Here is a 13,367-nt window from a genome sequence, read left to right as displayed (position 1 = left end):
CATGTGTATATTAAAAAAGCCATTGATTTTTCCATATATTTATCAAACACTAGACTTGAGCATGTTGCATAGATGTATGGAATATTTACTGTGTGGCAGCCTTGCTCATACTGCAATGTACAATGTGAAACTTGATACGTATTTAACACAGCCCATTTTTATACAATGCACATACTGTAACATTTGAAATGCAAAGGCAACACTCTCAAAGAACCACAGTTATTGGCAAGTCACTTCTCTTTCGTCAGCAGTGCAGTGTAGCTACTTCCGTAGGTAGCTACTTCCAGACCCTTAGAAAAGCTGGGGAAATTCAACTCCTGGTATAGCTAATCGGTTTTGAAGGGGGCCAAGTCTGCAGTATTCCAAGCCCTTTCAGCTCACTTTGCCTTTAATGGGAATTGAAGATGCTCAGCACTTTTCACCGTTATTCATCACCTCTTGGGATTTGGCCCATACTTTTTATGTTCTTATGGTCCAGTCCTGCTCCCATTGAAATGAGAGGTTCACGCCGACTTCAGTGGGCCAGATTCAGGCCCTTTGTGAATTAGCTTTGTTTCCACCACAGTCAGAAGAAGCCACTTTTAACTACAGAGGGTGAGAGTCCCAGGAAATTCAGCCCTTTGACAAGGCTAAGCTGACTCCTCATATTTGTGCGCTCACTCGTGTCTAACCAGTATTATATCTATTGCCTCCTCCCTTCTTTTTCCTTCTCTCTCTCTCCTTGGTTTCTTTTCCTCTCTTTTCCCTTCTTCTCTCCTCTCTCTCTCTCTTGATCTATTCTCTACTTATTTTCTTTCTTTTTAAACTTAATTTTTCTTTCACTTCTTTTTATCCTCTCTACTTTTTTCTTGTCTTTTCTTCTCCTCTCCTTCTTTTTCACCACTGCTTCTTTCAATCCCTCTTTCCTCTTGTTTCCTCTTTTTATGTCTTCTCCCCTTGTACTCTTCCCTTCTTTCCTTCAGGCCACATTCTCCTCCTGAACACCAGCAGGTTCTTGGATAGATGTGAGTTCAGTCTGCATAGCCCCATCCTGCCATGGAGTGTGGAGTCCTGCTTGCTGGAGCTGGCCATATATTCACAGGACACTGCTCCTCCTCTCCAGGGATTCACAGTTGAAATCCGACATGTGGAGACAAACCGGAACATAATCATCCCTCTGAGAGCTGGGCAAGAGGAGAACACCTGGTAAGGCTAGCTACCTGCAGCCACTTAAATGTTGCCTGAGGGGCAGTTCCCTTAGGGCATTGCTTCTAGCAAAGTCTGCTCCACTTCTCTCTCCACAAAGTCACTGATTCTGTGATGGCCAACTCTGAGGACTGAACTGAGACCCTCCAGAGCTAAACGCATGAGTCTCCACAGCTTGATCTAAAGAGCTAGCCTCCATAGCTGCTGGCTGTAACAGACTCTCATCCTCTGGGGATAAGACACAGAAGAGGATGTATAACATACACTTGACCAGTGGGTTACACTTACATAAGATCATAAGAATGGCCCATACTGGGTCAGACCAAAGGTCCATCTAGCCCAGTGTACTGTCTTCCAACAGTGGCCAATGCCAGGTGCCCCAGAGGGAATGAACAGAATAGGTAAACATCAAGTGATCCATCTCCTGTCATCCACTCCCAGCTTCTGGCAAACAGAGGCTAGGGTCACCATCCCTGCCCATCCTGGCAAATAGCCATTGATGGACCTATCCTCCATGAATGTATCTAGTTCTTTTTTGAACTCTGTTATAATCTTGGCCTTCACAATACCCTCTGGCAAGGAGTTTCACAGGTTGACTATGTGTTGTGTGGAAAAAATACTTCCTTTTGTTTGTTTTAAACCTGCTGCCTATTAATTTCATTTATTAGCTTCCTCCCAAAGCTTCAGTAGGTAATGATGCCCCTATTTCATCTGATTCACTTACTGTTGCTGAGATTATTGGCCTCAAATCTACTGAGTCCAAAATGCTCCCTCAGTAATGGGCTGATTTCTCTAAGCAATGTCATGGGTTATCCTGGTCATAAGAGCTAAATTTCACATGGTTTGGTGTAGTTTTAACTATCATCATTCTTCCCCTCTTACCACCAGTATCTGCTTGAAAAGGATTGTCAGTGCACATTCCTGGGCAAAGCATGCAGTCTGATACTCCGGCAGCATAGTCCTCAGCCACTATTGGTGTGGGTGAACTTTTGGCAGAGGGAGTGTTACCCAAAAAACAGTCTCCATAGTTAAAGGAAATACATCCATACTCATCCTGTTGGACCATCAGCAACAGTTGATACCATCAGTCATCACCACCAAGAAACTTCCAGGGTGAATAGAAACGCCCTGAAAGGCCACAGATCCTTTCTCACAGATCAAGCATAGTGGGGCCACTATTCTTCTACCTCCAAAATGCAAAATGTCCCACTGAGTTTGGGCGTCATCCCCAAATTGTTGAACATCTACAGAGCCACTAACCAGCTGTCCATCACCCAAAGGCTCCCCATTTGCTATGAAAATCATCTGGTAACTGGTTAGGCCTTCACAATGCTAGAGGGTTCAACAGGGGCTGTACTGGAGCCAAGCATCTGGCCCCTAATGCTTCAGCCATGAATGAAAAATTCTACGTCTTCTTTCTTTTCAAAGGCTGCTCTTTTCTGAGATGCCTCCCTGGGTTGATAAGCTAGGTCTAACAGTAGAGCCTGAGTCACAACGTTCAGTTCCCAGTGCTGATCCAGACTTTTCCCAGAGTTCACGGGTATTTGCTTCTGGTCTATCTGTAAAGCTCTGGGCAGGGTAGAAGAGATAGCGTAGAAAGAGAGAGGAAGAGAAAGCAGATAAGAAAATTCGGCAATACCAAACCTTAGCTTGGATGTTCCTTAGTTTGGTCTTCCCCACGGTTGCTTTTTCATTCCTGGCTGTGTCAGAATGCACATGAGATGGGAACCAAGAGGGTGCCTTGAAGTGCAACAGGGAGACTGAGTTCTAACAGAGAAAGAGAGAGAGGGGAGCCCACATGGATGTTCATTTGCAATCTTCCTTGTGCTTGCTATCCTTTCCTCCTCCCTGCCTTTGAGGGGCATGGGTTAAGTACGCTGACTGTAAGCTCTTTGTTTATATCACCTGATTGGCTCCCATGGAGAATTCCACCAACAGATCCTTGCTCTTGTTTTCCTTGAATTCCCTGGCACCACCTTTTGTTGCTATAGAGCAGGGGTCGGCAACCTTTCAGAAGTGGTGTACCGAGTCTTCATTTATTCACTCTAATTTAAGGTTTCGCGTGCCAGTCATACATTTTAATGTTTTTAGAAAGTCTCTTTCTATAAGTCTATAATATTTAACTAAACTATTGTTGTATGTAAAGTAAATAAGGTTTTTAAAATGTTTAAGAAGCGTCATTTAACATTAAATTAAAATGCAGAGCCCCCTGGACCGGTGGCCAGGACCCAGGCAGTGTGAGTGCCACTGAAAATCAGCTCGCGTGCCACCTTCGGCACATGTGCCATAGGTTGCCTACCCCTGCTATAGAGATACCCAGCCAAGACTCTTGTTCTGGTGAGCCAAAGACAGCAAAGTTTGATTAAAAATTTAATTTTTAACCCTCAAATCCCTTCCTCTCCTATTTTCAGTTCTTACTCACTTCCTTTCTAGGTGGGCCCTTCCCCCTCCAGATGTCTCCTTGCCAATGTAGCAGGGAAAAAGTTGCCTTCTGGTGTCATTCTTATCCCCAGAGACTGCCCATGCCACTTCAGGCATGTGACTAGTCTCTGCTGGCCGAGGCAGCTAGATTCACAAGTCCATTTCTGCTTATTATTAAATGAGTGAGTGAGTGAGTGAGTGAGTGAGTGAGTGCTCCTCACAAGTACCTAGCTGTTCAGTATCAATAGTGATCACTTCACCCATCACTGACATGCAGCTATCTCTGGAATGGAAAATAGCAGCTGTTCAATAGCTTACCTGAAGACTGCCACAACAGCTTTAGGAGATGAAGCTAAGATCGTCCTCTCTAATTAAAATAGCAGTGGAATTTAAGTAGGTAGAACCTAATTTGCTCAGTTGGAAATTTGTCAGGACATTGGGGTTAATACCTTTGCTCTCCTGAAAGGAGTGAAAAGCTCGAAGGGACCTGTAACAATCATAGATGGTCAGGGGCTTAGGTTTAAAGACATCTAAAATATGTAATATACTTCAGTCATGTTTAAAATACGTGGAAGAGGGAAAACAAGGGGATGGAATTAAAGACTCTTGGAAAAAATATGATTCCTTTCTTTTTCTTTTACAATGGATTGATTTAAAAAATCTCTACACAAGTCCAGGGTGGACAAAGGAAACTTATTTTAGTGTGTGTAGCAGAACAAATAAGAATCATTATTGCATATTGATCTAGCTTCTCCATGGCAGGCACATGGCCCAAGACCAGCTTTCTCTTTTATATCTGAAGGCCTGTGCTATCAATTGACAGGAAGACCAGCCTGAAGTAATTGGATTTTTGGAGGGTTTGGGATTTTTAAATGTTTTTGTCTGCTTCTAAACAATACTGTACTGTTAGGAGTAGAACAGGAAGTACAATGAGCAAATGATAGTGTAGGGATAAGGCAGCATATCATTAACCTATGGCACTCATTACCACGTGATATTGTTGAGGGATGATTATTAACTTGTATGAAGAAAAAATTAGCACTCCTACCTTTTCAGGTGGGCAGAAACCAAAGAAAAGCCTACCTCAGCCCTTCCCCATAATCCTCACCCCTGTTGTCAAGCCATACCCAATCCCCAATTCCAGATAGAACACTTCACTGGGTTCTTCTCTTTCTGCTTCTGGGGGTCTGCTATAATATTCAGCTCTTCGTTCTGAATTCATCAATGGTGCTTTTCCCCTAGGATTCTGCTCTGTCCTACATTTGTATATTATGCATGAGAAGGAAGTGCTTTTCTGATTGGTGCTCAGCTCTCGGCTTGGTGAACCATCCTCAGATTGGTAGTGCTGAAGCTACTGTTCTGTCTGTCCTACCCACATTTCAGATCAGTCTCTGGTAAAAGCTTTCTGGTGAAAAAATGGAGAAGAGAGACGGCTGGAACAAACCAAACATCAAAGTCCCTGGTCTAAATTTAACAGCATAGGTGAAAACCCTAAAATAGCATCGGTAGTAGCACTATTTAGAATAAAGAGGAGCTGCTAATCCTCATTCTTCAGGGCAAAAGATGACCACTAGCTGGGGCCAGGAAGTGCTTTTCTCTTCGATGGTATAGTAATGCTCAAATATCCAGGTGTATTGTGTTCATTTTTTCCTCTTCCTCTAAAATATTAGGCATTGGCCACAATAGGAGGCAAGGTACTAGAGCAAACAAATCTTGTTTGTTCTAGTATAGGAATTCCCATATTCCTGATTATTGATCAACACCATTAAAGGGACAATAATCCTCACTCAGATATCAGATACCAGAAGTTACTGCTGGAGTTAGATGCTGGATCTTGCCCTATGTGTGAATGTAAATTGCAGGACTATAGAAGCAGGTCCATAATCCACACCAGCAACAGCTCTCTGCTACTTAAATAAGGCTTATCTCGGGTTGGTGCCTCCAATATACCTAGAATCTATTACATTCTGGTCATGTGGGTCAACACTCTGCTACTTAATGGAAACTGTCCAAAGTGAAAGCTATCCAATAACAAAGTCTGCCCTAGGATCAGATATGGAGAAAACTCCCTCAATCTCTTAGTTCACTTGTAACAAGGAGATTAAATCAGTGGCAACCTGGAATGGACCCTGGGTGTAGCCTCAGGGAGGAAATGAGCTAGAACTGGATCTCAGTGCTACAATCCCTGACAGGAGAAGAAATGGAACTTGGATTTCTGTGCCTCTCTGAAATGGACTTTGGGTACAATTCCTAAGAGGAGACAAATCTGAACCTGAGATGGATTGATGTTTGACATCTTTGTCTAGAGAGCCTCTCATACTTTAGGTCATCTCTGAATAAATTCTGAAGTCCTGAAGCAATCTTAGAATCATAGAAATGTAGGACTGGAAAGAGCTCGAGAGATCATGTAATCCAGTCACCTGCACTGAGGTAGGGCTAAGTATACCTAGACCATCCCTGACAGGTGTTTGTCTAATCTGTTCTTAAAAACCTCCAATGATGGGATTCCACAACCTCCTTTGGAAGCCTATTCCAGTATTAACTATCCTTAGAGTTAGAAAGTTTTTCCTAATATCTAACCTAAATCTCCCTTGCTTCAGATTAAGCCCATTATTTCTTGTCCTACCTTCAGCTGACATGGAGAACAATTGATGATCATTGTCTTTATAACACCTCTTAACATATCTGAAGTCTGTTATCAACTCCTTCCTCAATCTGCTTTTCTCAGTACTAAACATGCCCAGTTTTTTAAATCTTTCCTCATAGGCTAAATTTTCTAAATGTTTTATCATTGCTTGTTGCTTTCCTCTGGACTCTCTCCTTAGTTTGCTTATGAAAATGTCATGTGGGACTGTGTCAAAAGCCTTACTAAAATCAAGATATATCACATTTACTGCTTCTCTCCTATTCAGTAGGCCAGTAACCCTGTCCAATAAGGAAATTAGTTTGGTGGTATTATTTGTTCTTCACAAATCTAAGTTAGCTATTATTTATAGCACTATCATCCTCTAGATGTTCACAGACTGATTGTTTAATAATTTGTTCCAATGTCTTTCCAGGTATCAAAGTTAGGCTGACTGGTCTAGAATTCCACAGTTCCTCTTTGTTCCCATTTTTAAAAATAGGAACTATGTTAGCCCTTCTCCAGCCCCCTGGGAACTCACCCACTGTCCATGAATTCTCAAAGAAAATTGCTAATGGTTCTGTGATTGCTTCAGCTAGTTCCTTAAATATGCTAAGGTGAATTTCATCAGGCCCTGCTGACTTCAATATTTCCAACTTTCCTAAATGTTCTTTATCCTGTTCTTTCCCTATTTTGGCTTGTGTTCTTTCCTCTTTGTTGTTAATATTAATTGTGGTAAGTATCTGGTCACAATTTACCTTTTTAGTGAAGACTGAAGCAAAATTAGACATTTAACACTTCAGCCTTCTTGATGTTGTCCATGATTAACTTCCCTTCCTTGCTAAGTAGAGGATGAAAACACCACCTGTGCCCCCAACTCCTTCACTCTGGCCTTTCCCTTAGTCTTTCTCTTGCTCCTAATGTATGTATAGAACCGCTCCTTACTGCCTTTTATGTCCCTTGTTAGGTGTAACTCACTTTGTGCCTTGGCCTTTCTGATTTTGTCCCTAAATGCTTGTGCTATTCTTTTGTAATCATCCTTAGCAATTTGTCCATTTCCATTTTTTGTAGGATTCTTTTTTGATTTTCAGGTCATTAAAAGAGCTCCTGATGGAGCCATATCGGCCTCTTACAATTCTTCCTATCTTTCCTTCACATTTGGATAGTTTGCTGTTGTGCCTTTAATATTGTTTCATCTCCTCATCCATCGCCTCTTCCTAATTTGGTGGTTTACAGTAGACCCCCTACCATGATACTGTCCCTGGTTTTTACCCTTTTTCTTCACCCAGAGACTGTCAACTCTTCTGCCCCTGACCACCTTCTGCGCCTCAGAACAAGTGTATATATTGATACATAATGCAATATGTCCTCCCTTTTTTCCCTGCCTGTCCTTCCTGAACAAGCTATCCCCCCTCATGAGATTTATATTCCAGTCATGAGATTTATCCCAAGTCTCTGTGATGCCAACTAAGTCATAATTTAGCTCATGTACTAATAATTCCATTACTTCCTGTTTATTCCAGATGCGCCTTGCATTTGTGTATAGATATCTAAGATGATGAGCAGATTCCATCACTGTTATCCCTCTTGTTGCTCCTACAACCCAACTGTAATTTTCCATTTACCCCCCAACACTTAGTTCTCTGTTAATTCCACCTTTTTTTATACTTACCTGTGGGCTTTTGCCACCTGCCTCCTTTGAACCTAATTTAAAATCCTCTTTACTAGATTGGCGAGTCACTGTGCAAAAATGCTCTTCCCCTTTGTAGTCAGGTGGACCCCATTTCTTCCCAGCAGTCTTCCTTCCTGGAACAGCATCTCATGATTGAGGAAGCCAAAACCCTCCCATTGACACCCAGGATGTCATCATCCCTGCCTGGGCCCTTACTCTCAACTGGAAGGATTGACAAAAACACCACCTGCACCCCTGACTCCTTCACCCTTGCTCCCAGAGCCTTGTAGTCACTGTTGATCTGCTCAGGTTTATACTTGACAGTATCACTAGTACCCATGTGAATGAGCAGCATGGGATAGTGGTAAGAAGAACAGATGAGCTCCAGAAATCTTTCTGTAATGTCTTGGATGCAGGCTTCATGCAGGCAGCGCACCTGTAAGGACAGGAAGTCAGGTCAGCAGATGGATGCCTCTATCCCATTCAGAAGGGAGTCCTTAATAACTCCACTCTGTGTTTCTTCCTCTTGCTTATGGTGGCCATGAGCCTCCTGGATTTGGGGGCAGGTGGCTCCTCTTCTTCAGCCATTGGGGTCTGCTCCTCACCTCCTTTTTCCAGTCCCAGTTCTTGACCATGTTGCAATGGGGAACTGGATTGGGGAGTGAAGTGCTGCCTACAGCTCGAGGTGGCCAGCAACCAGTCTCCTTCCCTTAGAGCAGCTGGGTCTCCTTCCTCATTGGGGGCCGCTGTAGCCATCTGTAGCTGGTTAGCATCCTCCATCCTGGATGTCTCCATATGCATCCTATTGATGACGTCCTCCTGCTCCTGGATGCTACACCAATGAGCCATCTCCTCCTGCAGCTTTCTTACCTACTTCCTGAGGGATTCCACCAACAGGCACCTCTCACACCAGCTGGCTTCCCCTGCCTGGCTTTCTTCATCAGGGACATGCAGGACCCATGCCCAGCAAGTCAAGACCAGTGCCTGGGTAGAAGCCTCCAGGGCCAGGATGCCTGTCTGGCCAGGGCCCCCACAGGTGCAGGCAGAGGAAGAACAAGCAGTGCTGTTGGCGATATGCCGTTTTCCTCCCATTGCAGGTTCTTCCTTGCAGAGTACCTGTAAATTGACCCAAACCCTACCTCCCTGCCTTCCCCTGCTGCTAAACCCAGCTGGCTCACTACTTCAGTCTCTCAGGTAGGAGTCTGCATAGTTTTTAAAGCCTGGGCCCCACACACAGCTGGAATAAGTGACTTACCTCCTCTCCCTCAGCCTCCTCTAATCACTAGCCTTTTCAAAAAAACTGCTCTGCTGTCACGTCAAAGAGCCTTTCTAGGGCCCTTAAAAGAATCCCACTAGAGCCCTGCTAGGAATCAGGCACTAACTCACCTAACTGCAGGGTGATCTAGCCCAGACAGTCAGCAACCAAACTTCAGCAAACACAGCAAAGTAGCCTGGAGCCCTCCCAAACTCAGTGGCAAGTTCCCAGCACACACAAGTTTCTCCTTTTTTGCCCCCAAAAGTAAATCAATAGCAATAAGACAGAAGTACAGATACTCACCATCTGGCTAACTCCCTTAGGGCATGTCTACACTTACCTCCGGAGCGATCAATCCAGCAGGGGTCGATTTATCGCATCTAGTGAAGACGCGATAAATCAACCACCGAGCGCTCTCCCGTCGACTCCGGTACTCCACCAGAGTGAGAAGCGTAGGCAGAGTCAACGGAGCATCAGCAGTCGACCTACCGCAGTGAAGACACTGCAGTAAGTAGATCTAAGTACGTCAACTTTAGCTACGTTATTCACGTAGCCTTCGTCACACCAGCCACCAATCAACTACCAGAGAAATGAAATAGTTGATATAATGCTTCTAATTCTAATGCTTCTAATTCAGGTGTTCTCTGATTTAGCATAGTGTCACATCTGTGTCTGAATCTATCCCCTCTAGCTTAGAGAACATGCCAACTCTCCTGCTCATGTAGTTGAACTCATCATTCTTAATAAAGCAGTTGTTGTCTGGACTCTTAAATATTGTTCCTGGAAATTCAACAGCAGCTCTCTTTGTTGGAGATAGTAAGGCATTGAGTAGACGGGACTGATCAGAATTGGGGGGAAGGGGCTTTGTTCAACAGAGGGAGACAGAGAGGCTGCAAGCCTCCTAGTGCTAAGAATATTGATGAACAATAGAAATTACTGGGGCCACACAATGCATCCTGAATTGTTTTGAATTAAACATCAAGTTGTTTGCAGGTCCATACTCTTATTCTTTCCTTGCAAATTGCCCAGAGACATGTCAGGCTCTGAGAGCCCCTAAGAGTGTACACAGCAGTTTCAATGTCTGTATTTAGAAGAGTAGTAATATTAACCAGTTTACTGAGCTCTAGCCTGACGTAAAATCAATAGTAAAGGTATTGCCAGGCTGAGCTTATCTGAAAGCCAGCTTCAATGATCCATCTTCTGCTGTATATACTAAAGGCTTTGTTCCTGATTCCATTAAGAAAATTAAATTGGCTCTGAGTAGGCCCTGTTTGGATACCAGGACCAAGCAAAGAAAGTGCAATATTTATGCATATAGAGAACTTGCTGCAGTTGGATTTTGGACCTGAGGGTGTGTGTCAGAATACAGCTGCCCTAGGGAATACCTGGGCAGTGCTCCTTGAGAACAAGGTGTACACCTAAGCATGCTGAGTGATGCAAAGCTACATATCACTTGCAGTTTCTAGGTGCTGTGCTGTCATACTGTATAGTGGAGTTAATGGAGTCAAGTCTCAGTGCTGAAGCTTGTTGGATACAGTACTATAATATATAATGGAGGTTATGCAGTCATGATTCAGTGCTGGAGGTTCTTGGATGATCTGCTGCAATACAGACTGGTGCTAATGTGATTGTGACTTAGTATCAGAGGTTCCTGGCTGCTCTGGTGTGATAATGCAGTGGTGACTCAGTTGGAGAATGCGGGCAATGTGCTGTGTTACAGTGGAGGTAACAAAGCTGTGTCTCTGTGCCAGAGGAACATGGTGGCTATAGTATATCAGGTAATATAATGGAAATGGTGGCACTGTGTTCCAGGGCTGAATGGTCTTGGATTTTGTGTGGTGTTATGGCAGAGAGAAATGCATTTCTTGCTTAGTGCTGAAGATTCCTGGAGGCTATACTGTAATATAATAAGCAGTAAAACAATCACATCTCACTGCTGGAGGCTCTTGGTTACGTAGCTCTGTGGCAGATGTAATAGAGTTGTGTTTCAGTGCTGGAGATTTCTGAAATGGAATGAAATGATATTACAATCTTGGGAAAGCTATAATTCTGCATGAAATGCCAAAAGTGTGAAAAGGGGAAACATTTTCATCTTCTGAGAGGGCTGAGGGCTGCGCTGCTTTTGATTAGGGGCGGGTGAACCTCCGAAGGGATGGTGGGGGAGAGAAGATGGGGAAGGATAGCAGCATCCTCTGACAGAGAAAGGGTGTGTGGTTGATGTGAAACACTGGCAATGAATTAGGTAGATAATCAGTTAACACAGGCTGAGGTAAATGGGAAAGGCCATAAACACTTAAAGCTGCTGACATTTCTACACAATTCTGTGTGCTTATAACAGGGGTTCTCATGTTTTCATAGTATGCACCACATCTTAATTGAGTGTCTTGTGCAAACCTCCTATTCACCCTTGTGTGGACCACCTCCCAACCTTTTGTGATCCAATAGACCTTTGACAATGACGTTACATCTCAGTGGCTAGCACAGAAACTTCTTGCATGGAAATGTAATATTAGGAATGTATTTTATGTATTTTTAGCTGTCTTTTAAAGCCATTTAGCAGCTAGAAACAAGGAAGGGAGCCAGCATCATGGGCCAGATATTTAAAGGTATTTAGTTGCCTCATGATGTAGATAGGCACCTAGTGGGGTTTACAAAGGTGCTAAGCAGGTGAGGTACCCAGGTGCTCAACATGTGTGTGATTGCTGTTTCTTGTCTTGTTATAGGGTGAAGTGGAAAGTACTCATGGCTCAGATCGGCGAAGTGGAGAGGCCTTTTGAGATCTCCCTGCTGTATTCAACCTGTGGAGCACAAGGGGCTGGGCTATTGGCATTGGGCTCCTTACAGTTCAGGGACTGCTTCCATGGTAGGTTCCAACACATCTAGCAAGATCTGGAAAATCTAAATGAATGTAGCCAGAAACGAAAAAAGGACACTGACTAAAATTGCTGAGTATGATCTAGAAGGCCACAATAACCCCCTCTGACTGCATACCCCTAGTTGTCACCTACCACCCCAGGCTAAAATCCATGGAGGGTATCATGAAACCATTACAACCATACTTGATGGTGACCCCATCCTGAAAGAAATCTTTCATAAACACACTCTTCTGGCCTTCAAACAACCTCCCAACCTCTGCAAACTCATCATCAGAAGCAAGCTCCACACAGACCAGGACCCACCAACTCAAAGTGGCACCAGACCCTGCCAGAACTACAGATGGAAAAACCTGCACACACCTTTCAAGATCCATGGGTCCCACGCATGCCTATCACAACATGTGCTGTACCTCATCCATTGCACTAAATGCCCCAATAACAGCTATGTAGGTGAAACCAGACAATCACTATGCTCTTGAATGAACTCACCCAGGGAAATAATAAAAGGCAAAAACACCATATCACTTGTAGGATGAACACTTTTCACAAAACGATCACTCTATATTTGCCCTATCAGTCCCCATCCTCAAAGGAAACCTGCACAACACTTTCAGAAGACAGGCCTGGGAACATAGCTTCATAATTTTGCTAGACACTAAAAATCATGGTATTTAGAAAGACACTGGATTTATGGCTTATTACAGCAATCTGTAACCCTCTAACCCTGTTTTTTGTCCTAAGACGACAGGGGTTTTAATGCGCCACTTCACCTTTAATGGTCCCTTAGGATATGTGGTAACTATTTTTGCTAAACTATCTGTTCAAACTTGTAATTAGCTGGGACACTCTTAGGACCTTTCCCAGATCTGAGGAAGAGCTCTGTGTAGATCAAAAGCTTGTCTGTCTCGCCAACAGAAATTGGCCCAATAAAAGATATTACCACACCCAGCTTGTCTCTCTAACAGAGACTGGGGCTTTGCCTACCCTAGCACTTTTGTCTGTAAAACTTTTATTTTCACACCCCTGACGGACATAAGTTTTACCAACAAAAGTTCTGGTGTGGACAGTGCTATGTTGGCAGGAGAGGCTCTCTTGGCAACATAGCTAATGCTGCTCGTCGGGGGTGGTTTAATGATGCTTGTAAGAAAGTTCTCTCCCGCCAGCAAAGAGCGGCTACACGGGAGACCCTACAGCAGCACAGCGGTCCGCAGTGTAGACATAGCCCTAGAAGCACACATGAATCATTTAAAACAAAATGTCTGTGTTGTTTATAAAGGTTTGATTTTTTTTCTTTACTTAAAGGGCCATTGTTGAGATTAAAAAACCCTTACCTGT

The 13,367-nt window shown here is 43.6% G+C and overlaps 1 protein-coding gene across 1 annotated transcript in view; it reads left to right on the top strand.

Annotated features, from left to right (window-relative positions):
• LTK (leukocyte receptor tyrosine kinase) overlaps nt 1-13,367 on the top strand; it is a 186,747-nt gene that overhangs the window by 100,309 nt on the left and 73,071 nt on the right. Inside the window, exons 4-5 of the mRNA XM_065403647.1 lie at nt 963-1,185; nt 11,880-12,019. Coding sequence (XP_065259719.1) covers nt 963-1,185; nt 11,880-12,019 — 363 coding nt within the window. The remainder of the gene's footprint in view (nt 1-962; nt 1,186-11,879; nt 12,020-13,367) is intronic.

The sequence above is a fragment of the Emys orbicularis genome, chromosome 4 (genome assembly GCF_028017835.1).
Source record: "Emys orbicularis isolate rEmyOrb1 chromosome 4, rEmyOrb1.hap1, whole genome shotgun sequence".
Taxonomy (NCBI): Eukaryota; Metazoa; Chordata; order Testudines; family Emydidae; genus Emys; species Emys orbicularis.
Note: the sequence above shows the minus strand (reverse complement) of the source record. Positions and strands in the feature narration are given on the sequence as shown.